This window comes from Merops nubicus, unplaced genomic scaffold (genome assembly GCF_000691845.1).
Source record: "Merops nubicus isolate BGI_N331 unplaced genomic scaffold, ASM69184v1 scaffold6929, whole genome shotgun sequence".
Classification (NCBI taxonomy): Eukaryota; Metazoa; Chordata; class Aves; order Coraciiformes; family Meropidae; genus Merops; species Merops nubicus.
In genome coordinates, this window is record NW_008628960.1 from 18848 (window position 1) to 45192 (window position 26345).

At 44.4% G+C, this 26345-nt stretch overlaps 1 protein-coding gene across 1 annotated transcript in view; it reads right to left on the minus strand.

The window, feature by feature from the left end:
* The window catches only part of SPG11 (spastic paraplegia 11 (autosomal recessive)), a gene marked incomplete at its 5' end in the record, with an annotated part of 33253 nt that extends 8165 nt beyond the window's left edge, over window positions 1-25088 (minus strand). The window contains 30 exon segments of the mRNA XM_008946836.1: window positions 556-698; window positions 1922-2663; window positions 3013-3227; window positions 3635-3797; window positions 4954-5061; window positions 5376-5576; window positions 5795-6028; window positions 7169-7328; window positions 7815-7923; window positions 8710-8915; window positions 10433-10598; window positions 11090-11156; window positions 11875-12036; window positions 12623-12768; window positions 13553-13659; window positions 14446-14649; window positions 15155-15362; window positions 16478-16650; window positions 17370-17497; window positions 17910-17981; window positions 18576-18752; window positions 18921-19099; window positions 19305-19460; window positions 19832-19964; window positions 21047-21192; window positions 21434-21888; window positions 22650-22787; window positions 23302-23515; window positions 23930-24157; window positions 24904-25088. Of these exon segments, the coding sequence (XP_008945084.1) occupies window positions 556-698; window positions 1922-2663; window positions 3013-3227; window positions 3635-3797; window positions 4954-5061; window positions 5376-5576; window positions 5795-6028; window positions 7169-7328; window positions 7815-7923; window positions 8710-8915; window positions 10433-10598; window positions 11090-11156; window positions 11875-12036; window positions 12623-12768; window positions 13553-13659; window positions 14446-14649; window positions 15155-15362; window positions 16478-16650; window positions 17370-17497; window positions 17910-17981; window positions 18576-18752; window positions 18921-19099; window positions 19305-19460; window positions 19832-19964; window positions 21047-21192; window positions 21434-21888; window positions 22650-22787; window positions 23302-23515; window positions 23930-24157; window positions 24904-25088 (5725 nt within the window).
* Between the last annotated feature and the right edge of the window lie 1257 nt (window positions 25089-26345).

Below are 26345 nucleotides of genomic sequence, written 5' to 3' on the forward strand. Positions count from 1 at the left end.
TCAGGCGGCCCCCTCTGGAGCAGCAGGGGAGGTGGGCTGCTGGCAGTCATGGAGCAGAGAGGCAGCAGACAACCATCTACTGCTTCTCCTGTCACTGTCTGGGTCACCCCACTTGGAACTCATCAGGCACTCCTCTGAGCAGCCTCTGGGTGCAGCCTGCAGAGCCCTTCTGTGCTCAGACCCCAGGGCAGCTGCTGGCTCTCTGCTCTTTATGAAGCCATCCCACAACAAAGGCCTGGAGCAAAGTGCTAGATGAACAACATATGCCTGAAAGACTAGGAAAAAAGGCACATCACAGAGACACAGGCTGAAATCCAGCTGAGTGGAGTCAGGAGGTAGGGGCCTGGGGAGTCTGGGGCTTGAGCTCCTTTCAACACTTCATGCCTAGGAAGCAGCTGGCCATTTTTCCAACAAAGACTTGGTAGTTTCACCCTGTGAAGCTTGTTTCAGGCACCTGATGAGTACTTTCATCACTCTTTATCCTCCTCCACAAACATCCACAGCCCAGCTTGATACAAACCACTTGTTTCTTCAACAGTGTTACCAGACACATACCTTAGAAAGTTCATATAAACAGAGAACCTGTCTGCAGTAGTTTCTCCCATGGACACACTCATCTATGAGAGCTTTCAGGCTGATAACAACCTCATCATCTGGAGATGGAGCCACAACGTGTGTCCAGTCTTCTAAGCTTGATGCTGGAAAGAAAAATACCACAAGTTCCTTTCTTGTAAAGACAGATGACACCAAAAGCCTCACACTTGGAAGCAAGACTCCAGAGATCTGTAGCAAATGCATAACAACTTTCTCAGCCTCAGAAAACTGAACTCTTGATACATGTGATTCTTTTCTTACCTTTTAGAGTACAAACAATAGGACAGAACACAAAATGAGCCCAATTATCATCCACAATACTATCTCAGATGTGAAATTCCTAAGCATAAGAGAACATAAGGGTCCAGCAGTCTTTTCTGGCTGAGGATTCACTCATTCTCTTCTCTTGTAAATAAGTCATGTTCCAGCTGAGAGCATTCTCATTCAGACTTCATAACTGTGCACTGAGTACTTTATATAGAAACATTATCACCCTTTAGCCTTGTTATTAATAAAAAACACTCAACCCTTTATAATGTACACAGAATTCAGAGACATATTAAGGCATTTCTTTGTTTCAGCTCCAGAAACATGCTCAGGGTTTACTAGAGTGTGTATTCCACAAGCAGGAACCCAGGTGAAGTTCAGTGCTACGTTCCCAGCACAGAACTGTGAACCACAGGAAATCAGCAGTTAAGGGACTCTAGGAACCATGCACAGAAATGTGCAGGGTGACAGGTTTTGCTGAGCATGGACAATCAGTGCAGGCAGTGAGGTTCTCGTAGGCCTGAGAAAGTTCATAAAGTAACTCTGAGTGCCAAAGTATTTAAAGTTAGTGAATTCTGTTGGCTGCTCACTGGGACAAGTATGCTAAACACTGACAAACTAACTGACAACAGCTCTAGAGTTGTGGAAGGGCTGACAGAGCACGTGGACAGAGTATGGACAATAACTATTATACAATCAGGAGCTCAATTTAGGCACGTGAACAGGCTTGTTAGCCTATGGGGTCTGGGGGCTGTCTCTTGTTTGTTATAAAAGGCTGTAACACTTTGCAATAAAGGGATTTGACTGCAGACCCCCTGGAGTGTGCACCTTTCCTCCAGACCCCTTCCCGACACAGAAACACCATGCCTGAAGCTCACACAAGGAACACCTATTACAAGGCTTCAAATTCCTTCCACTAGAGGATTTATGAACTATGAAGATAACCTGCTGTCATGAAGACCTTATTTCCTGAAGAAATCTGGGGGGAAATTAACACTAACAAAAGAGGAAGAAGCCAGTGGAACCCCAATGATGGCATCCATTGGCTCGTGTCACTTACCGCTCGGGACCCTGCCCTGCTGAGATGTGCTGCTCTCAGATGTCTTCTCTCTGGCTACCAGCAGAGCCTGAATATCAGCCTGTAATTTGTCCAGAGCAGCCTCCCCCGAGGCCAGGGCTCTGCAGTGCAGCACCAGGGAGACATCTCTGCTGTAGAACTGGAAGTACTGACACACACGGCTGGCCTCGTGCACGCTTCCTTTGTCCAGGAGGGACCCGAGCAGAGCCTCCAGGGACCCCTCCTCCTCCTCAGTCAGTACCTGCTGAGGCTCCCCAAATGCAAGACCCTCCAGTTTTAGGTACTTCGGTGTGTTCAGAGCAGGCAGGTTTGAAAAAGAAAACTCCTTAGCTAAGTTATCAAAGGAGAGATCCCTGTTCAGCACGTGGGAGGGAAGCCTGGACTTGCCCGACCCCTCGGCTGCAGACAGCGTTTGTTCGGCGATGTGGCAGATCCAGATCTGCTTCTCTATTGCTTCTAAGCTCTGCAGGGACACCAAGTCACCCTTGGCTAGCCAGTGGCCAGCCAGAGTGAGCAACAAACGTCTCTCCATAATGCTGCTTAACTTCTCAGGAGCTGAAGGTTCAAATACATCATTTGCCTGATCAAAGAAAAAATCCGAGGCAGCTCTGCTGGAGATGGAATTTCTCCTGAAGTTGTCATTACATTTCTTCCAGAATTCTACCCTTGTCTGGTTCTGATGCCACTGTCCACTGTCTCTTAAGTGATGTAGATCTCTTAGAACCTGCAAAATTCACGGAGGTTAGCAACTACCTTTTGAAGGAAAAAACACTCACAACTCACAATGAATGGTTAGCATAATGAATCTCCATTAAGTGTCTTAATATGCAACAAATCAATCTGGTTCTCCCAACAAATAAAACTGATTCCAAAGGAAGGAAAAACAGGAAGAGAAGCAGGAAAGAGACTGTCCTTTCCAGCTCAGCACTTACAGGCAACATGCTTGGTGCACTTGAATTCAAAATAGAAAGCAATTTGAAGGGAAATTTCAGGAAGGCTGAGAAGTGACATTCTCAGTGCTGCTGGCAGCCGGGGCAGGAAGAAGTGAGCACCTCTGTGGAACTGTCCCGTACCTCTCGTGTGACGATGCCATCCACGGGCAGCTCAGCCAGTGCTGCCACCTCCCGAGCGAGAGGGAACATTCCTGCCTCCTGCAGCTGCTCCAGGATGGAGCTGCACTCACTCCTGAACAGCCCCACACCGCAGCTGCCGAGGACAGAGCGACTGATCCGGATGGGGGAGTCCTCCAGGGTCTCACTCAGGGCACACAGCTTCTTCACGTAGGGGCCTGTCAGAAGGGAGGACAAGCAGCTAAAGGCAGCTGGTTTTTAACCCTGAGGAGCAACGTTTACTCCTGATTTCAGAATGCAGCCCTGCCAGAAGAGCACAGACTTTATACCCTAAAGCTTTCGCAGGACTGAAAGTCAGCTCTAGATCTGTAAGTACAATATTTCTGCAGACCATCTGTACACTCCTCACCAGCACTCACACATAATCATGCTCCCAAACACACTCACACACGTTTGCACCACCACAATTCACCGCAAGGACCAAGTCTGGTTATAGAAATCCTCACACAAAAATGAAGCAGTACAAATACACTAAAAGCAAACATTTTCAGCCACTCCAAAAAGCATTGTGCATGGTCTTTACATGAAAGGGGCAATGCCCTCTGAGAGAGGAAGCTGCATTTACCATCCAGTAGAAGATGCTCTGCTGCAGCAAAGAGCTGCAGGAGCTTCCGCAGCTCGTACTCCGTCCTGCACTGCTGCATCATCAGCTCAAGAAGAAACAATGCTTGTGACTCCAGCCACTGCACAGGCACTGCTGAGGCTGCTGGGTCCTCTTCAGCTTTAAGCTGTGTAGAGAAAGATTTCTAAGCTCTGTTCTAAGTGTTTTGTTCTGTTTTCAAGCATATTCTGCATTTTGATGGGAATCGTACTGGCAATAGAAGGTGTATCAGATCTACCATGAACTGCCACTCCCAAGGGGACACTGATGGATGTTTGACTTTGGTCAAAGAAGGCAATTTTAGGATGGAGTACCCACCAATTACCCCTGGTAATTATGGAAGAGATAAAAGACACAGTAAGGATCAGAAGTGGATAAACTGCTGGATAACTCCTGTCCTACCACTGTACACCTGATAAGCACATCCACTATGTGAGAGGCACACAGGGAGAGGAAACTGATAGAGCCTGAGCTTGAACTGCAGGGGGAAAACCAGCAATGACATGGCACCTTAGCTACCAGGGTATTCATGGAACTAGAAAACTGTGATGGAAAGAACTGGAACCATTTATGAAAAGATCTGTAGGTGACAAGCAGGGAACGGTCCTGCTCTGGCAGGGGGGTTGGACTCAATCTCTGGAGGTCCCTTCCAACCCCTGACATTCTGTGAATGCTGCATGAAAACACTTCTTTGGTCCTCTTAAAACCAACTGCTCCATCAGGGTCTGAACCAAGTGTGGAATTCAGTGCCCTGAGTCATTGACAAAGAAAAGTCCACGCAACTACTGAAACTACAGCAGCACCACAGACTTCTTCAGACATGTTGAAACATACCCAAAAAAGCTGTCTCCTCAAACAGACACTGCTTGTAAGTCACTGGCTGATCAGCTCAGTATTGACTTGGCCTGGTCAGTAGAGAATATCCCACACTTACCACAAATAACTCAGTTCACCAGCAATGGTCCTGCTCGAGTCAGTGCCCACCTTCACACAGTGATCTGCTCACAGGAGGAGCAATGACACTGCATTTCAAACTGCCCATAACAGCTTAAACCAAAATGATTCCACAAAAGGCATTGTGGGGTTTGAGTTGTGAAAAACATTCTCCCATCCATCACCAGCCATAAAAATAATCTGCTGAAACCTGCTGTTTGAGCAGTTGGCTCCTGGATCACTCTGAGCACACCCTTTTTCATCATTTTCACACATGACATTAGATGCCAATCACATTCTGATCAGGGAGGACCCTGGCAATGACATTTAGAGAAAATGAATTTGCTTACTCTTGTGAGACTTTCCTGAAACTGCTCCAGCTTGGGTTTAGCTTCCTTGTATTTTTTACAGTTCATACATAGTTCATACACCTCCAGTAGGTACAGTAAAGGGGAATCCTTTAAGACACAAAAATAGGTTATCATTTTTTCCTAAAAGTACCTCAATAAATGTAGAACTTGTCTCAGTGTTAGAAGAACAGAGTTTTCACTGATTAAAATTGCATGCAGGGTTGATGTATGATCTGAAAATCTGTCATAGTTGGAAGAATTTCCCTTCAAAGATTTTCTTACTCAACTGGGATTTTCAGATTACACCCAGGGCATCAAGGCCATAAGTAGTAAGAAACAGGGGGTGAAATCTATAAGGTTACCTCCTCTCCAAGATGCTCTGAAATACACCCAACTATACCTCTAAAAAGGCCTTACCTTACCTTTAAAAAGAGCTGGAAGCCATTTAGAAGTGTTTTACTCCTTTGCTTTCTCAAGAAGACTTTCCAGATAACTGACAGGTCATAAAGATCCCACTCATGATTTTCTGCTGAGCTTTGAATGTGGTTTGTTGCTTCAGCTCTGGTAGCATCATCCACAGTAGTAATTATCCAAACACAGAGACAATGAATGATGTTTGCATCCTGTCAAATGACGAAAATGATGGGTTTAGAGTAAGCAAACATCACCTCATTACATGTCACTGGGCCAAATGTGTCATACTATTCCTACTATTCATACACAAGCTGAGAAAAGAACTCAATGAATGCAACTGTGTGTCTGCATTTAACATAATTGTGTACAACCATATTATTTTTATTACATATTCCTCTAAAAGATACAGAACTTCATCAACACTCACTTGGAAACATGCTGCTAACACACTCAGAATGGGAGCCTGCTCCCTCAGCCCTTCAGTCAAGAGGTACCACGAAGGGTTGGGGTTCCCCTGGCACTGGAGGAGGATCTGAAAGAGGCTATCTGCATATTTGCTCTTGAACAGGCTGTTTTCAGGACTCCAAACCAGTAACTTCTCCAACGCCAACATCAAGTGATCTTGTAGAACTGGGGGGAAATCTTGCAGGACAGAAATGACCTAAGAAAACAGAACCAAAAGTATCAACACAGAGACACAGCCAAAGAGAACGCAGAGGAAGGACTGAGGCATCAAATACACAGAAGAGACAAACAAAACATTCTTCAAATTAGATTTTTTGGGAACAATTCTGGAGACCTATAAAGGAAAAAGTCTTCTGTAGGTGTGAATTATTCTGATAATATACTGAAGCTCCTCCTTTCACGTGAAGCTAAGAGACCTCTCAGGGACACCAATTTCCAGCATCTCTCACACTGCTAAAAGTGTGTAGTGAGTTGCTGCTATATATTTATATATTTTTCTTTTCAAGACAAAGAGATCCAAGTTAAAATCCTAAGCCTGCTAACTACCACCCATCTGTAATTTTCCAATTACCTTCCTTACATTACTCTCCCCAACTACTTCTGATTTTTACATATTGGTAATATTTTATTAATTTTAAAATTACTCAAAAAAAAAAGGAATATTTAGATTCTCAAAAATTTAAGCACCTTCACATGAAAGTCAATGTAAGTTTTGAAATAAAAATAATTGACTTTATTAAAATTTACAGTGATCATTTGGTAAATCTCCAACAAAACAACAAACAGTAACTAAATTATTTTAAATAACCAATTGAACCTACAAACAATATAAGTCTGTCATACTTTAAATTTTAAATGAAATTTAAGTCCCTTCTTGGCAAATACCTGTGTTTAATTCACTTCAAAGAGGCACTCAGATCACTCCTCTCTGAAAATGGTTTTCTCCCCTGCCGATTAATAACATCATGTAAGATTTTTCAGACAGGGCATTCTTCTCCTAATCTCCTCCTCCAGCAGTCAGCTTTCATGCTCTTAGGAGCATATGATTAGATCTGCTGAACAGCCAGCTCCCTCTGGAGCCAATTTCCTTTGTCTTGGGTTAGCTTTAGTAGAAAAGTTGGAAAATCCAGCTGTTATCTATCATAAGCAGAGGACTTTGAGCATCCTGAGACAACATCTAACTCCCCGGAAGCTGATGAGGCTTCAGTTTCATGTTGTCTCCACAATGTGATATTCTCTTGTTAAAAGAATCTATTTTTTCCTTCTTTTTTTGAACATGAGAAAGAACACTCCTGGAGAATCTATCTTCCTGTAGAATCCCTCCCAGAGAGCTCACCTGGTCTGGCTGGTAGCTGTACAGCTGGGTTTGGATGATGAACTGCAGCCAGTCACTGGATTTGGCACATTCCCTCAGGTAAGATGTACTCAGCCCAATCTTATGGACTCTACAGAACTGCATGACCAGAGCCCACTGCCTTCTGGAGTCACCAGATGTCCTGCATGGAACAAAAGGAGCTCCAGTTGTGATAAACTGGTGTCTACACCAGAAGTTAATGTCTAAAGACACGTGGTGTGACAGCCACTTCCTGCACACAGCCCCACCAGCACTTCCACTGACTCCTCTGCAGAAGAGCTCACATTCCACTGTGGGAGCTTCCAGCTACACCCTGGAGATGCTTGCACCCACCAAGGCAGGGCCTTTCTCCTGTGTGGACAATGCAGGCTGGGGAAAAGAGTCTTCACTCCCAAGTGTGCTGCAGGAGCTCTGTGGAGCAGCAAGTCCAGCAGGCTGACTGCACTCCCTTACCCCTGCCAAGACATCCACGACCTCTAGCACTGGAAATGCCAAGATTATACTCTAAATCAATATTCAGTTCACTGCAATGAAACACACATGGATCTCCTTGATGTTACCTAAATAAACAAATTCAGTGCTCAATCTCAATTTGCCAGCAGAATCCTTTAAATCATCCTTTACTCACTTCTTTATTCCTTGATGCTCAATAGCATCCCAAAAGGCTTCTTCCAAGGAGGTAAGAACTTCTGCTGCTGCTGCTTTTTCACCACCAGCCATTTTTGTTAACTTTTCAACTGTTGAAAAGAACATATTAGTATTTCTGAGATGCTATTTGGTATTAGAGTAGGGGTAATATTTTCCAAAGTACCAGAATCAACAAGCAGAAGAAATGCTGTTAATGAAAATGTTTCAGCAGTTTTGCCATGGCTGGCCCCAAATTGGCTACATGATTTTTGAAAAACAATTTCAATTTTTAAATCACACAATCACTTATGAATAAGCTTTACCTACAGTTTTAAGTGACATTTATGATTTTAGAATGATCAGCAAAATATAAATAAATGCCAGTAGTTTTCCAGTTGGGATAAAAAGACACTTGTGGACCTCTAGTTAGAAACACAACTTTCTAAACTTATCCCAGGAATAACCTTAATTTCCTTACAGCTTAGAACATCTGATTTCACTGCAGCTCTAAGATAGTTTTCAAGTATGAAGGAGAAATTGGGTAAAGTCCCTTTGTGCAATCCTCTGGTAATATTATCCCAACATCAGGTTGAACTTTACTAAATATTGAACAGAGGCTCAGGCAGCTGCTGGATGGTGCCTGTTGGATACTCCTGCAATTCTGGCTCTGTGTATATCAGTCTTCCTGCCTTATTTGATATGCCAGGGTCACAATGCACCTTCAAAATTAGTAAGAAGCAGGAATCAAGGTATAGCAAAATTCTCAGCTCTTCAAAGGACAGGATGCTCAGGACAGGATAACTGAGAAGTTAGGAACCACCTTTCAATCCATCACTGCTTCTCTTCCCAAAAAATACACAGTACCTGCTTCTAAACCAAACAGAGCACAGCCTTACCCAAGGATTCTCTTATCTGACTGTGCTGAGACTCTTCCTTTCTAGTTCTGTATCTGAAAATGATGTTTGCAGCTTTAAGGTCAACCCTGAGTTTGAGGCTGTCGAGGCCGAGCAGTTCCAGGAAACACACACAGGCTGCCCCTACTGCAGGGACACTGAAGGAGGAAAGGGCTAAAACACAGGCTTCATCTCCTGCCTGCTGAATCCTGCAACAGAAAGAACACCAGTTATCACCTGTGATTTTTAACCATTTTCAAACATGGATATTCCCCATGTAACCAAGTACCTACCAGGCTTACTAAACTCACAGACTTTATCAGCACACAGGGTATTTACAAACCATAAGTTTCCTATTTATTAAAAAACCCACAACCCTAGGTCTGAGAATAAAGCCTCACACATAAGTACAGTTTGCAGTTTAATAGCCTTTAACAAAATCTAAAGCATTTGATATAATTAATAAAGGCACTTGCCAACAGTTTCAGTGCAAAAAGCCCCATCACAGAGTTCAGAATCCAAACACAGCCTAAAACAAATCCTGTGGATTGTGCTCAGCACAAAAGGGACCCTGGAGTTGCCATAGCACTTGGTTCTTTGGTTCTGAAACTTCTCCAGAGTAGGAACTGCTAAAATCATGCATACTTGGCTGACTTTTAAACTATTAAGTACCTCCATCTTCATTAACATATGTTTTCCTTTTTGCCCAACTCTCAGCTGTTTGCACAAGAGAAACCAATTTGTATAGAAATGAAGAGAAGCAAACAGGGACTAATACACAAAGTCATTCGTTCCAATGTAACTCCTGCTAATTTTGAATATACTTATTAATAAATTTAATATGTTCAAGCAAGATGTGCAATTTGATTGTATCCTTCTGAACGCATCATTTTGAAGCTTCAGCCAGCAAATTTAATTCCTTCAATCTCCAGAACATTATGTATGTTATTAATTTAACTCAAGAAGTGTCATCCATAAGAAATGGCCAAGAAAAGGAGCAACTTTTTTCCTACAAAGTGATCCAGAGGCTCAGGCTTCTCCCTAGAAGAAAAGCCTCCCTGAGTTTGCTACAGCTGGAACATTTTCCATTTCTTGCTTTTGTTGAGCAGAATTTATGGAGGTAATTCAGGATAAAGTTCACCCTCTTTTAGGTGTTATTTGATTTCTGTTCTGGCCTGTGGAATCGTGACCTGTGGAGTGTGGTGATATGTTTTGCTGAGCATGGACAATCAGCACAGGCCTTAGCAGGCCTGAGAAAGCCCATGGAGTGGCCTTGGAGCAGGAGAAACATTTTGAAGACAGGGAATTCCATTGACAGTTCACCCAGAGGAGAAGGATAAACTTGGCAAGGCTGAATGGAACAATCACAGAGTTACATAAAGGCTGGCAGGGGGCGTGGGCAGAGCATGGACAGTGACCTTTACCAACCTGTAGCTCAGCTTAGGTGTGTGAACAGGCTTGTTAGCCTATGGGGCTTGGGGGGCTGTCTCTTGTTTGCTATAAAAGGCTGTAACACTTTGCAATACAGGGATCTGACTGCAGACCCCCTGGAGTGTGCACCTTTCCTCCAGACCCCTTCCCCACACTGGTCCATCATAGGACAGCTAAAATTTCAAGTACCAGAATGCATGCCACTTTTTTGCTGCTGCTGAGGATTAATATTACCCCACGGGCTAAATTCTAACCTCAAAAGAACAACCCCACTGTCAGTTTTAAGGAGACTTACAGCTGTTTGGGGGATTTGCTCTTTACTAACTGCTGGACCAAAAATGTCCCAAAAGCAAAGGCTGGACGTCCATGGTGCAAATAGTAGAGGAAGTCCAGTCGTTCCATGACAGCATATTTGTTCACCAGCTCAGGGGATGAAAAGTGAGGAAAGTCACTTGATGCATCTAGAAAGAAACCAGTTGTTATTATGAACTGGTAAACAGTTGAATTACAGATTGAAAACTGTTTTCAGCTACAAACCACGAGATGACAACAAAATACCTTCCCTCTTGTTCTAATTCAAATCTCAGCATACCCTAATTGTACTGCAGTTCTGATTCTCAGTGTGAAATCAGAACTCTTAGATCCCTCAGCTTCCTTTTAAAAGAAAATACTGCTTTTCTGTCTCCTAACACATATAGAAACAATTCTGTATGTAGAGAGTTTAATGGGTAACCTACCTAGGATTTCATTGCAAACAAAATTTTAGTAAATGACACTTTTTTTTTTTTTAAAGAAATGGCCTTTTGAACATGTTTAATTGCAAACAAAATTTTAGTTAATGACACTTTTTTTTTTAAAGAAATGGCCATTTGAACACGTTTCTCTGCCAAACCACTCCCCTGGAAGGTATGCTATCCCTCAGAAAACACATAGAACTTGAAAAGTAACATACCTGATACAGCAAGAGTGTTTGCTGACTGCCAGCCAAAGAGCTTGGTGGGATCAAAAGGCACTAATGACTGAAAGATTAGAAACAAAATATACTGAAACAGCTTCAGATTTTCCCATCAGAGCAGACTGCAGAATATCCCAGGGAGCTAGAGCAGCAGACACCAGGAGCAGCCTGTGCTGCTCTCAGCAGTGATGTACCTTGTGCACTCCTCTCAAGGTATGTATTTATCTACTGCATAGGATCAGAACCCAAAGAAGTGCAAGAAAAGTCTTAGACTCTGGTCTAAGGAAACAGGGCAAGAACACACTTAAGTATTTTGCTAAACTGTGATCTTTGCAAAGCTAACACTTCCGTAATAATTAATAACTAGTAGCATTTCTTCCACCTTTCCATTTATCTCATACCACAGATCTGAAGCAAAAGCCATTTGCCCAGGAACATGTCCTGACACTCCATGAGACACTCTTAATTTCCCTTAGACAATTAAAAACATTTTAATTTCTGTAATACTAAACAAACTTGCCCTCCAAGCACTGCAAGAACATCACTCATCTGACATTCCAGGACTGCTGAAGTTAAACACTGCAGATGCCTTTACACATCTGGGGAGCAGGGAGCAGCCCAACTCATGGTACTTAGGGACCACTTTGAAAACCTCTTCAGAACAGAGCTATCAACTAACTCCAATTAAGGATTCCAACATATGGTCCCCACCCTCCAGGCTTTATTCTGAACACAAGCCTCTCCTAGTTTATTTTTGTTCTGCCAAGAAGCATTTTGTGTACCTGAACCAGATGGTAAAGAGAGATGTCAGGTGGCAAAATTCCATGAGAGGTACACGGGGGAAAGAGAGCAGCTTTGAGTTTGGGGTAAGGAGTCAGTGCCACTTTTAAGAGCTGTGGATCAACTTTCTTTAGAGGATTTTCTGTATCTTCATTCTGAAGAACCTGCATTGCAAGGAAGCAAAATTATCTTAATGCAAGTTCTTCTTCCGAATGAAATAAGAATAAAAGAATCTCTGAATGTGCCAAACTACCTCAAGGAAATTTGACATGCAGTGACAACACAGAAAGTATCATTTTTTCCCTGTAAAACCTTTTAAGTTACATTAGACACATCTTTAACAGTACCTGGAGTTTTAGGTTACTGTGCTATGTACCAAAAGGCTGCCTGTATTAAAACATTCTGTTCCAACACGTGCTTCACCATTTTAAAAGTTTATTGAAACTGTCTTTCCAACCTGAAACTCGTGGAGGAACACAAGTGCCTCAGCTGTAACTGTTATGAAGGAGTTAAAAGACTCCAACTCACAGCTCCTGTGCCTGGCTGCTTCTAAACTACATCCCCTCCAACTGCTCTACTCGCTTCACTGGGTCAACCAACACTGAAGCATAAACACTGGAAACAGATTTTTACAGGAGAAGAAGTTACATGATGGCATTTGTGTATTTATTTCTATTAACTGATTCCTTTGAGTGCTCTGGGAGAATGTCTCCAGTGGATTCCCAGTCACCTGGAGCACACAGTCAGTACCTGGTCGATACCTCCCGGCGCGTACACTGTAGTAGCCAGTGCCAGCAGTGTCCGTCCCTCCAGCAGCATGCTGCTCACACTGGCTTGATTACTAGGAATCAAGATCTGAGCATTTGCTAGGCTAGCCTGAAAAATCATCCTTGGATCTTAAAAGAAAAAAGGGTGAGATTTAATTTCATGCAAAAACCAGTATTAAATCATTAAGACTCTCCTATGACAACGACAAACAGTGAATTGTCTATGGTGGTGTTGTTAATAATTCAGTTCAGAGGAAATTTTTCTCAATTTACTTCTAAAGACAGACAAACTGCTCTAAATTTTACCAAGCTCTCTCTGATTCCAAACCAGTTTTACTGATTTGGATTGAGTCCCCCAGTTTAGCGTTGCATTGGTTCAACTCTTTACCCTACACTGACCACACTTTCTGAAAAAGCTCCACTTGGGCTTATTTTTATCATTTGTGAACATGTGACTTGACAAAAGAGGAAATGTTTTTTAAAAAAGTGAAACAAGGCACAAGTTTTACTGATTTTCAATGACAATAAAAAAAACCCCAACACACACACACACATAATCCAAGGAGCCTAAAAGTCAAAATGCACTGCAAGAACAAGAGGAAGCTTTAGTTTGGATAGCAGATCTATTTTCTAAGAAAATTAATTCTCCTCCTGTTCAACGTGTTGGGAACATAATAAAACTGGGGGTGATGCTGATCACAGACAAAATAATTCTCAGGTACCTACAGTCTCCCAGTCTTTTTATGCAGTTTAAATAGGATTTGTAATCCCTGTTTTAGAGATGAGGAACCAATGCCCATGTAAATGATTTGCCTGGTGAAAAAAAGCCTAAAGCCAAGCAGAGAACAGAACTGGGCCAAGCACTTGCTGAGAAGCACAAACATGAGAGCCCAGCCTGGGGCAGGACTCCTACCTCCTGGGTTGCTGGCAACCCCTCGACACTGCACGAGGAATTCAAACCAGGGATGTGCTTCGTGCAACTCCTTGTTGTCCAAAACAGGGCAATTGGAGGGAGTCAAACTGGGAATGAGAGGAGCAGCAGCACAGTGAATATACAGTGGAACCATCCTGAGCCCAAATATAACACTGCACTAAAAACAAAGAGCACCTGACTCAGGGCTACAGTGACTTCTTCACCCATTCTTGTGGAAGAGTCCAGTCCCATCACCCTTCCCCACAAGAGGTACAGCTCTAGCTGCCACAGCATCTCTGGCAGGTCCCTCCTTGAACACTCCATTCTGAGCTTCCCTGCTTCCCTAAATCAAAGTAATAGCTTCAGACCTAACAACCCCAAACACCTTTCAAAGAAGGGACTTGACTCACAAATACAGAGGCTAAATATTGCATGCAGAATAAAACTGATTATACAAACAAATTCAAACCAGATTTGCTGGTTTTTTTTCTGGTCCACTTTTACCTTCTTAATAATGACACTATTAGACCAGAATTACAGATAAGAAATTCTAATTCCAGGTATTAATCTAGTTCAAATACCTAATACTGCTTTCTCCTTCAAATCCCAACTTATCCTAATCCAGATGGAAACCAGCAATTTCTCTTTCTGTGAATGCATCAAGAATGAACTCATACTTGTGCTCAAGCAAGTTTCTGAAGAAAAAGTTGTCTTGGCTCATTTAATATTATATTGCTTAAAACTTTATACCAATTACAGCCATAATTGTCTCTTTTGATAACCAACACACAAATTAATATTGACAAAACAACCTGAATAAAGCTTCAAAATACAGCATGAAACTGTCCACGCTGCCCCACAGTTCTCCACTCAGTGATGCTGTTGTGACCTACCTGTAATAGTCTAAGTATGTGTATAACAGGTACTGCAAATTATGTTCTAAGCAGTGAAAGACAAAACGAGCATGGAAGTCCAGACCATCCACAGCACTGTATTTTGGAACAGGGTGAGGATTCTGCAGCACTCCCCCCAGGGAAGACACCCTTTGGAGCAGAAGTTCGAAATCTTCCAACTCAGAAGAGACAAAAATTCCATTTCTATCAGAAAAGAGAAACAGCATGTGCACCAATTAGACAATGCCTTCTTTAACATGTTCTGAAGGGTGTTTCCTGCTCAAAATTACAAAGCAAACCTTTCTTTCTAGGGGCTTACTCACTACCAAGGCAAACTCAGCGTGCCAAACCACGTTTGGTGTGCTCAGAAGATACTGTGGTCACTACAGCTGGCTGCAGAGAACGAGGAGGAAAATGCTGCAAGTTTAGAATTTTCTCCTTTGCACTAAAATGGGCATCAGGAATACAACCACTGTGAAAGACTGAAGGGCTGAGAGAGAATTTCTACTGCTGTCAGGTTTCTTTGCTGTTTTCAGACCATGGAAAGTGCAAGAAGAATTATATTTAATAACGGATTTGTGCCATTTCAAAGAAAAAGGCACCAAATAGCATGCAAGTAACAAAGATCTTACTGAAATTACTATTGTAATGATCAGATTTTGGCTTCAGGTAAGACAGCAAGTCAGCAGAAAGCATTAAGGGCACATACCCAGCCAGCTTGGTTAGTATTTCATTTCTCATATAGCCACTACACAGCATGCTGCGGTCAATGATGTCTGGAGTAAGAGGGGGCCAGTTGCCTGCTCCACACACAGTCCTCTGGGGCTCAGACTCCTCAATCCATGAACAAATACCAAGCCAATCGTGCTGGGCTGTCAAGTGCATCCAAAGAACCTCAGGATTACACGTCTGGAGCTCTGTGTTTCAAAAAGGCAAAGGATGAAGCCAGCACTGCTCAGGGAAACACGACGCCGCGTCACACGCATGGACTCCTGAGGAACATGGTGACTGACCAGCAAATGTGATGTGGAGAGTAAGTGAATCATTACAGCTTGGTAGAGCTGCATGTTGGAAAAGCTAACTACAGCCATAGAATCATAGAATGTTTTAGGTTGGAAAAGACCTTTCAGGTTGTCGAGCCCAACCATTAACCTGTCTCCACCAAGTCCACTGCTAACCCATGTCCCTCAGCACCACATCTCCATAGCCTGGAAACCCCCCCAGGTCCCTCAGCTGCTCCTCACCACACTGGGGCTCTAGACCCTTGCCCAGCTTTGTTGCTCCTCTCTGGCCACGCTCCAGCCCCTCAAGGTCCTTCTTGGAGGGAGGGGCCCAAAACTGACCCCAGGATTCGAGGTGCAGCCTCCTCAGTGCCCAGTCCGGGGGGACAATCCCTGCCCTGCTCCTGCTGGCCACACTAGTGCTGATCCAAGCCAGGATGCTGGTGGCCTTCCTGGCCACCTAGGCACATGCTGCCTCATATTTTGTCAGTTTGCAATCAGTACCCTCAGGGCCTTTTCCACCAGACACCTTCCAGCCACTCTTCCTCCAGCCTGAAGTGTTGCAGGGGGTTGTTTGGCCAGGTCCTGCCCTTGGGTCACTTCACCTTGTTAAACCTCCTTGCACTGGCCTTGGACAATCACTCCAGCCTGGCCAGACCCCTCTGCAGAGCCTCCTGACCCTCCAGCAGATCAACACTCCCACCCAGCTGGGTGTCACCTGCAGACTTACAGAGGATGCACTCAATAAGAGTGCAGTGAGCTCTGCAGAACGTAGCAGAGTATGGCATTTGCAACAAGTGGCCATGCATTAGACAAATCCCTTTCACCTAGTTCCAAATTTTTCTCTACAGGAATATGACATCCCTGCCAGCAGAGGATGAAAACACACCATTTTCATTGACAAATAACTGACATCCTGTGGTAGCACACAGCTTCAGCTCTGCCAGTGCCACTCCTACACCACTGCAACCTCCTCGGTCAAAGACACATTTTCAATTCACAGTTGAAGTCCTTAGCACCAGAAGACTTGCCTTGGCGTGGTTTTCTGGGCAGAAGAACCATTTCCTGAGTAAGCTCATCCCACCACTGAGCCCAGTTAAACATCACTCTGACCCTCTGAGTGGGATCCTGATGTCCATGGCAGCTCAGGAGTGATCCCAGCAGAGCCGTGTGCCCGGAGTTGTCTGCCTGCCCCTGCCACCACCTCCAGCTGCAAGGAAGTTAGAGCCATTAGGATCTTTTCTAATGTTCTTTTAAACAGCAGTCCACAATCTATAAATAAAAGTATTTATAATAATTTATAATAAAAGAGCATAAAGTCCACAAACAGGTGATGAAAAGCTTGAAGAAATTTTGCTAGTCCGTTTTGAAGGGAGTTCTGGGAGTGGCAGAGGGATTTCCTTCAGCTCAGAGTTTGAGAGGTGCTCTCTTATGAGAGCAACCAGCAAACAATTTACCTCAGCTTTCCAAACGGGACATAGCAAATGGTAACTACTGGAATGTTTTCACAATTATTTAACTGTAAAATGACCTTTCTAGGTTGGTTTGTTATGTTATGGCTATCATATGTTCAAAAATAGAGCAAATATTCTGCCTGTACATGTTTCATTTGGTTAATAATTCTAATAATATCATTTCTTATTGAAAATATTTCACTTATGGTGATGCTGACATGAACAGAAGACCAGCAGCACATCATGACTCAGTCTGGAAAGGACATGACAGCAATTGTGACATTAATGAGAACAGCAATCAGGTCCCCCACTGACCCTTAATTCTCCAAATGAAGACCAGTGTGAAATTAATGAAATTACAGGAGACTGTATTTGTTAGAGCAGCAAGTCATGTGGAATGTAGAAGCCAGTGTATGTTAAATCCTATTAGTGTTATTAATTAGTAATTAAAATTGATAACCCACATTACCTGGAAAGAGATTGAATCTCTTTATTTTCTTGGAAGGATTCTGAGTAAAGGCTTTCAACCTGGTGCACAAAGTCTATCATTTTCTTCTCTTTTTCAGAAAAATAATTTTCTTCTCGTAAAACTTTCACCTTTAATTAAAATTAAAGTATTACCTCCAATTGCAATTTTTATTTACTTATAGCAAAGTTGTAAATGATCCTGCAGGTGTAAAGAGTTGAACAAGTGTAGTAAAAAGTGCTGGAAGGATTGAGGTCAAAACACTTCAGTTACAAGAGGGACAGGGTTCATCCTGTGTGTGAGCAGCTCAGAGCCTGGACAAAGAAATGGCATTTGAAGCCCTTTCTCCTTTAACTGCACACACAAAAGAGCACAGGCACCACACAGACAGGTTTCAGCAACTCCAGCACAAGGATGCAGGGACAGAAGCTGTCTGCTCCCATTCTGACAGCAGGTTCCATGCCATGCTGCCTCCCAGCATGAACACACCCCAGACCTGAGGCCCAAGGAGACCAGCCAGGCTGGTGACTCTTGCCCACTCACCAGCAGATCTCGGACGTGCCTGTCGGCTGTGTAGAAGCAGATCTTATGCAACTCCTCCTTCACATCAAAGCCCTAACAAAAAAAGAAGATACACATGGCACGCACACTGTACAAATGCAGCTCTGTGTGGGCAGGATGAATGCTCCCAAGGGCACCACCCCTTACACACGTGCTTGTGACTGTCACTTCCCAGTTACCACTGAGGCAATAACCCAGAGATGTGTGTGATGTCTCCAGCACGTCTGGATATGAACTGTGTACCCCTTAGCACCCAGCTCATCAGAATTGCCTTTACAAACATTCATAACCAGGCTCCCTCAGCACTCTGAGGATGTTAGTGATCAAAGCAGTTCTTTAAAACAAGTGAGTATTCACCATAATCCATCCCTGTGGTCCGATCAATACATCCATACGAGACCTAAATGCTCCCCATGCTCTAAGCATTCATTTATTTGCATTCATTCATCAAGTCCCCACCCCTGGAGGGGTTTCCAAGCTGTGGAGATGTGGTGCTGAGGGACACGGGGCAGTGGGGACCTGGCAGTGCTGGGGGAACAGCTGGACTTGAGGATCTTGAAGGTCTCTTCCAACCAAAACAATTGTGTGATTTCTTTAGTCATAAAGAAAAGTTAATCACTATCAGCATGCTCACTGAACACCTCTCACCATATTTCTTAAAAGTTCTGAAGCCTCTCTGGTGTTGCCCTTCAGAAGATGGTCATAGACCAGGTTCAAGCCTGTCTGAATAAACTCTTGAAGATTCTGAGCAGGGTGCTGCTGCACTTGGAAGAAGGTCTGGGCCTCTGGCATTCTGTTGCTTAAGATGGCCTCAGCAATGACTTCCTAAAAGGGGAAAAGGAAATGGGATAAACTGGTCTGACTCATCTTCAGTGTTACTCCCTTTAAAATTCCTATATTGACTTTTTTTTTTCCTCCTAACAGTTTAAAGACATTTCCATATCCATAAATATATTTAATAAGAACAGTAAAGAATGGATTACTCATTTTTACCTCTGGTGTCAGTTTTTCCCAAGTGTGGCTTTCTTCTAAGACAGGCAGGTCTTCACCCAGACCCCTTCCTGGGTGTGCTGGGCTCATTTCTGCCCAAGGATATTTTCTCAGAAATTTTCTAAGTTTAATAATGTAATCAGTTAAAATATCTGCAGCTTTCTGCAGGGATTTATCAGGTTCTGTCAAGAGAAAGGAACAAAGAGGGCATTTGTAACTGCTGAACAAGCAGAGCACAGCCCCACGAGCCCACCAGCTCTGTCCTGCACAGGGACTGCCACTGGCCACCCTGCCAGGACACAGTCACAGTCCCACCCTGCTTAGGTCCCCTACCTAAACAAGGACACACTGCACGAGTACATATGATTCAAAAATAAGTAATCTTACCCTCTGTGTGCACAAAAATTTCCTCAAGTTGCTTGCTAAGGAAAGCCAACGTGAGGCTGAGCAGCTGCTCAGAGAAGGGTTTACTGTGAGGCTCCATGTCATTGTCTCTGATGGCTGAGCAAAGCAAGTTCAGAGCTGGCATCAGCTCTTCCAAATCTGCAAAATTTACACAAGAAAGTCAAAACATCTGCATTCCTTCACATGACTGATCACAGAAATTTAAAATTTAAGTTACGTGTCATAGAATTATGCTACAAAAACCTTCTAAAATGTGTCAAACAGTGTAGGCAACGTGCTTTGCCTCCTCAGCAAAATGCATCTAACACATATTGTAACAGCAGAACACAACAAAAACACTCCATGTTATGCACCATTCCTTTTTGATCTTCCAGAAGTGAAGAAGCTGCAATAAAGCATCACCCAAACATACAAGAGTGCAGGCAACTCAATCTGCTTCCACAGACACACGACCACAAAGAGAAAGGCAATTCAATTTAAACCTCTCTCTCTGGAAGTGCAGGACTTACTTCTCAGGTAGGCCTGGGACAGGCTGGCAGTGGAGTGCTGAGGCCCAGAGCAGGGTGCAGACAGACTGAAGAGACTTTCTTTGCTTTTTAAGAATAAGTCCACCGTGTCCAGCTGCCGATTTTCCAAACCTGCCTAGACAAAGGTGCAGGAGAACAATGAATCTCTGTGTTCCAAACACAGATGCTGGATGCTCACTGAGTATTTCTACTTCCCACTCCGTGACCAAGTCTACATGCAGAAAAACAAGAAGTAATCCAAAGTGTGTGCAACACCCACAGCCTGAAATGAGAAGGTGACCTGCTCAGTACCTGCCACGCTCCTGTAGTGGGCTTTGCAGGAACTCTGCCCTGCATCTTCAGAGAGAAAATGTTAATTCAGCAATTTGTTTGGGATACAAAATAAGTGCTGTGAGAGTCTGGACTCTGCATAAGCTGGCAGCAGCTGGAAGCTGCTGAGACCATCACCCCACCAGTTCCCTTCCCATCACAGCCTTCAAACAAAACCAAAAGAAGCAAAGGGTTTTGTCCAAGCTCCCTCCCTCCAAACACAACTGGGGACACAGTGTGTCACAGAGTTCTGGTGTGGGCAGACTGGTGCAGGGTCCCAGACTTCTGTTAAAAAATAAACAAGAGGGTTTTTTAAACAAGGATCTCTGTTACCTAAAAGTAAAACTAGAGCACTGGAAAACCAGAAGGACAAAAGATTTGTTTTGTGGTCTGGTAGAAGAAAAAGATTTTATCACCTATTGTTAAGGGACATCAAGCAACATCTGGTAGCATTAAGTTCTCTTCTTGGCTTCACAAGAGTAGTGTGATAAAAAAGACTGGTTCCAAGGATTTATATTTTATATGTTTTAATATTTGATGTTTTGCAGGATGAGAAAAGCTGCTACAGAAGTTATCAAAAATGTTTTAGGGTCCAATTAAAGGGGATTTTTGAGCACTGCTTAATTTAAAAAAAGTTGGTTGGGTTTTTTTTGTGTGCTTCTGTGGTTTTTTTTTTCCTTTCATATACTTTGTTGCTGTATTTCTCCTTTTGGGTCACTCAGCTGGGTTACCCCCATTTTTTTATTGCTTATTTAATAACTGAGCCACTATTTGTTGCCCCTAGGTTACTGGTTGTGTCTAACCCCACCACTAATGTTGCTAAACTGCATTCATGACTAAAAAGTAGTATTTTTTGCCACCTGTAAGGCACAAAAGAGATTTCCTTACCTCTAGGGCGTGGATGGGAATCGAGCATCGCTCCCAACCGTTGAGATGACAAAGGGCATCCACGACCCCAGCGCTGCCATAGATCATCAATCTAGTCAAAAACTCCTCTTGAGTTAAACCAAACAGAACTAAGGACAGATCGTATTCTAAATAAAAGAATCAGACCACCATTAAAAAATACAGAAGCAAGTTGCTGCAGAGAAGCATTTCTATCCACTGCCTCTCTTCCAAATCGACGCCACAGAGCTGCCCAGGCTCCCTTGGGCTTTCACCTCAGTGAGAACACATCAGAAATTCAGCAGCAGCAGCCAGGTAGGCAAAACAAACAACAAGGAAAAAGCTTTTCTCAGACAGCTACATCAGAACAGTTAGGTACAAGCCCCTCACCTGTCAGCAGCAGACACACTGGCACCTCTCCACTGCAATCCACGTAAGCGCTGGTTCTGCCAAAGGGGTAATAGCTCACAGCTTGTGACTCAAAATCCCAGAGAGCAAGAGTCAACCCCTTGTCTTCCGTTAAGACCACAAACAGGGCTCTAACTCCAGTCACCAGTTTACACTCCAGACTCACCACTTCTTGTGGTGCTTCTCTGGGGATTTGTTTCCACGGCTGTCCTGCATTGCTGAGGTCTGTCCCACTGGGTTTGGAAGGGGCCCACGTAACAACCCGTGGAACAAAAGCCACAATATTCTCTGAATTCTCATAGATTTCAGGATCGTGACCTTCAAGATGGGTAAAAAACTGATACCAAGGTAAATCCAAGTCATTCACCAAATTTGAAGACCCTGGTCTTCTTCTCCTCACTCTATCAGACAGCGAGGCTAGGTGTGCCTTCCAGGACCTGGCGTGAAGAAAGAAGTGACTTGTAATATCAGCTCTTACTCTGAGAACAAGGCAGCTCAATAAATTTCAACTAAATTTCACGTTTCCTCAGTTCAATAACATGCACTGTAAACTCCAGCCAGCATCTTGCACTTCCACCTTAACATGCCCTGTTTATTTCTGCTTAAATACTGCCTGCAGCCAAGCTGCACTAGCTGACGACAACCACAAAGCTCAGCATCTTCAGGAGAAAACTTCCTTTTCCTTCCCACATCAATTCAAAAAGAAAGGAGAATGAAGTTAATTCCAGAAGTGATGGTTATTACATTTATATTATATAATTATATTAGCTATATAACTATATAATTCTGTGTAGCTACAATTAACATTTTATTAGTATTAATGCTCCTAATACTAAGGGTCACAATGGGGTTAAAATGTTTTCCATGAACACAAAGTATTTTGAAGCCCACATGCACTCATCTGTGCTAAACAGGCAACAAACTGTGAGTACTTGGAATACAAAAATCTGTCAATAATGCTTCAGACTGAAGGCAACACCCTGAACAGACCTAATTACTCTTTGGAAGCTGTTCAATGGCAGAGGTAAAGTTGTCTGGCTATGTCCTAACACCATCCTGACACTGAAAAGATTTAAAGCAGAATGAGCTGATTTCACTTGCCACGACTGCAATGAAAAAAATGAATTAATGAATCATTAATGAGTGATGCAGAGGAGGCAGCCCCCAGCCTGTTTCAGAAAGAGTTTCCATCCCGTACCTGTCTGTGCGGAAAGGCTGCGACAAAAGCTCCATGCTGTGGTCAGAACTAGCCAGGTCATCCTCATCAAGTCCTTCAGGAGGCTTCACTGGAAGACTTTCTGGATCCCTCTTACAGAGCAAATGCCCAGGGAACTGTCTGTGAAGAAATAAAGGCTAAATTTCACCTCCCTCAGATGATTTAAGATTTTATTTCACCTTCCTGTGTCACTCCTCCAGCAGCTGCCAGCAGAGCAGGCTCCTCTCACACTAACAGCACTCACAAACATTTACCCAGGTGAGCCACCAAAACCCACAGCTATTTCCCCTGAGGTGGACCCCACTTCTAAATTACAATCTGGTCCTAATTTATCAAGCAAAATCAGTACAACCATATCAGAATTGTTTTAACAATCCCATACCCTGCAGTATTTCTACGACGTGCTGCCAGCCACCATAAGCAGTGACTGACAGCACGTATCCTAATCCTCCTAGGAGAAAAAATAAAGTCCAACAGAAGCTTTCTTCTGTTTATTAAAGTGATAGAGAATAAACTGGAGCAAATAATAAGTCAGTCTTCAAACAAATATGAAATTTCTGCTCTGCCACAGAGCCAGGACTCAAAATCAAAGGCTGGCAGCATCTCAGGGGTTACCGGGCCGAGGCAAACGCACCTGAAGTAGAGGTTTAGGTCCAGGCAGATGGCAGAGTTGGAGGAGGTGGTGACCACGGCGAGGCGCAGATCCTGGGACACCTTCAGGGCAGTGAGGGGTGAGGGGAGGGCAGGAGCAGTGCCCCCAGCCCCCAGCCCCACGCTGACCCGGGCCAGGCGCGCCCCGTCCGAGCCGTCACACACGTCTGCACACTGTGTCAAAGGCAACACCCAGCCTGGGTAACACCAGTCACAGGGGGAAGACACAAACACCCCGGGCCAGCACGCAGCCTGGGCCACCTCCAGGGAGCTCACTTATCCCTAGGGGTGACAGGGACACGGGCAATGGCAGCCATGTAGCTAGGAGGACAAAGTAACCTGGCTCGAGTGCGTTTCCCCACGCCCACAGCAGGAAAAGATTGCCCAGGAACAGGTCCAGGTGGAGCTCCCAAGAAAAGACTGCCAAGGAACAGGTCCAAGTGAAGCTCCTTTTCACTGCACTAACTCACACCTTGCTCCCTTTCCCAAAATCATCTTCAAAAAAGCTTCAATGGCTTTCAAGAAATTTCTGCTTCAGACAGAAAAAAAAAAAACCCTGACTTTGTTCTTGAGATGACTTCCACTGAGCTAGTCTCTGCTGCAAAGGATACAGATCCAGCCAGAGCTCTCTAAGAGGAACAGGATCCCCCTGCAGAAGTGGGTGTCTGTTATCCCCTCCAAAACTTGCTGAGGCAGATCAAGGGTCACGCAGTCACATGCCTCAGAGGATGAGTTTCTCCCAGGAAAGGCAAGGTGCACCACAATGACCTTATTGAGCAGGAGGATGCATTTGTTGTGTCCAAAATACAGTATCTTCAAAGAGAAAATGGAAGGCAGGCCTGTGAATTTAAAGATATTTTAGGATTACAGCAACACGGTGCTTTTGATTCATACATAACTCAAGAAAATTACAGCTGAAGTTCACTGCCCCTGCTACCACCTTAATAAGAGCTGGGCTTGGAAGGGGGGTGGGGTGTTCTGTTTTAAATCTCACTTCCCATAGCAGAAGCAGCAATTTTAGAACAGTTTCCTAAAATAGTGCAGGCTTTTCAAGAGGACAGCACTATGAAGAACACACACAAAAAAAAAACCCCAGCATAATATTTCAGTCAGCACTGAAAATAAAAACTACAATCTTTGGAAATAAAAATCCCTCTGCAAGGGAGACTTTCAGACCACGTGAAGCATCACAGATCTGGGTCCTACAGACTCTGCATGCTATGTTTGCTAAGGATACAGCATAAGCAATTAGTTCCTGCAGGATTAATGAGGAGGCCTGTCTCTGTTTTCTCCCCATCAGCTCCAATATTAAAGGCAATGTCAGAGATAGCAGTGTTGTGTTAATGTTTCACTAAGTTTACCTTTGACTTGCACCCCCCAAACCCCTTACCCTGCCAGCTCAGTTCCCTCCAGCCACGTCACCTTGGAATACAGAAGCATCTCTGTTATTTTTCAGGTTCATTAACACTGCTACTAATTGCTTTAAATGGCTGTGGAAGCACCTGACCTCCCCTGGTGCTCAGTCCTCCTGCCTCCCTTGGTTTCACCCAACAACCATTTCAAATACACAAGGAAATTTACTCACTGATGTTCTTTACTTCAAGGAGCTTTTTAAGTGTCTCTTCCTTACAAGTGTACAGGGAGCTCGGGTTGTATTTTCCATCTTCTACAGAGAATTCATAGACAAACAATTCATGGCTTTTACTAAGAGCCAGGATTTTTGTCTTGTCTGCTTGCGGCTCCTCCTGGTCCGTGCTCTCCCACAGGAAGCTGGAGGTAGAACATTCAGCAGGGTCACTGCCTCTTGCCCCGCTCCCCTCCCACACCCTGAGCAGTTCTGGACACGTGCTGATGACTGACAGTGTCACTTTAACCTTGGGCAGCAGGGATCCTGCTGCCACACCCCCTCCCCTCCCACCAGGAGAGCATTTTTCACCCCTAGCAGAGACTGCAATGCAAGCAGTGCTTGAGGAACCCCAACTTCTCTTCTTCTCAAGACTAGAGATTTTTCCTATCATCATGTGCGTCCTTCAGTCCTCCCTGACACGTGCTGTGCCAGCAATGCTCTGATTCAGGACTTAGAATCATGAAGGTTGGAAAAGACCTCCAAGATCAAGTCCAACCATCAACCCAACACTCCCATGACCACTAAACCGTGTCCCCAGGTGCCACGTCCGCATGTTTTTTGAACCCCTCCAGGGCTGGGGACTCCAGCACCTCCCTGGGCAGCCTGGGCCAAGGCCTCACCACTCTGCCAGGGAAAAAATTCTTCAAAATATCCAGTCAAAACCTCCCCTGGGCAGATTAACCCCATTTCCTCTTGTCCTATCAGTAGTTGCCTGGGAGAAGAGACCAACCCCCACTTCACTCCATCCTCCTTTCAGGGAGTTGTAGAACAAAAGGTCTCCCCTCAGCCTCCTCTTCTTCAGGCTAAACTTGCAGGAGGAGGAGGAGCCTTGCCAGTGAGGGAGAACCAGAGCACCCTGCCCCTTCTGCGGGTCCTGCCTGGCCATTGCTCAGCCACAGGAGCTCTTTGGGTGCCTGTCTCCACCCTGCTCTCATACAGAGAGGGGAGCAGGCAGGGGGCAAATGGCCAAGAAGCTGCTCAGGACGGTGCAGAGCACAACACTGACCAGAGCACCGAGCAGCGCTGGTGCTGCTTGGCACCGCAGGTAGCCAGACCTGCAACGGGCCCCTGGGTTCGACTCGGGGCCAATAGCCAGCACAGCAGAGCGAAAACATCTTGTGATGCTGATGTCACACGCACCAGCGGGCAGGGAAGTCACAAAGAGGGCAGGGAAGTCACCACGGAGGCAGGGCACCACTCCAGCCAGCAACCCGACAGAACCAGACAAGCTTTCATTGTTCCCGTGCCGATTTACTGCAGCGCATCCACCCACAACTGAACAAACCAGCAGACACCAACTCGCGTCCCCTCCGGCGATGGGATTTTAAGTGTCGAACGTCCCGTTTCAGGGCAAGGTTCGCAAGTCCCGCAGGCCCAGGGGCTGCCCGGCCACCGGCACA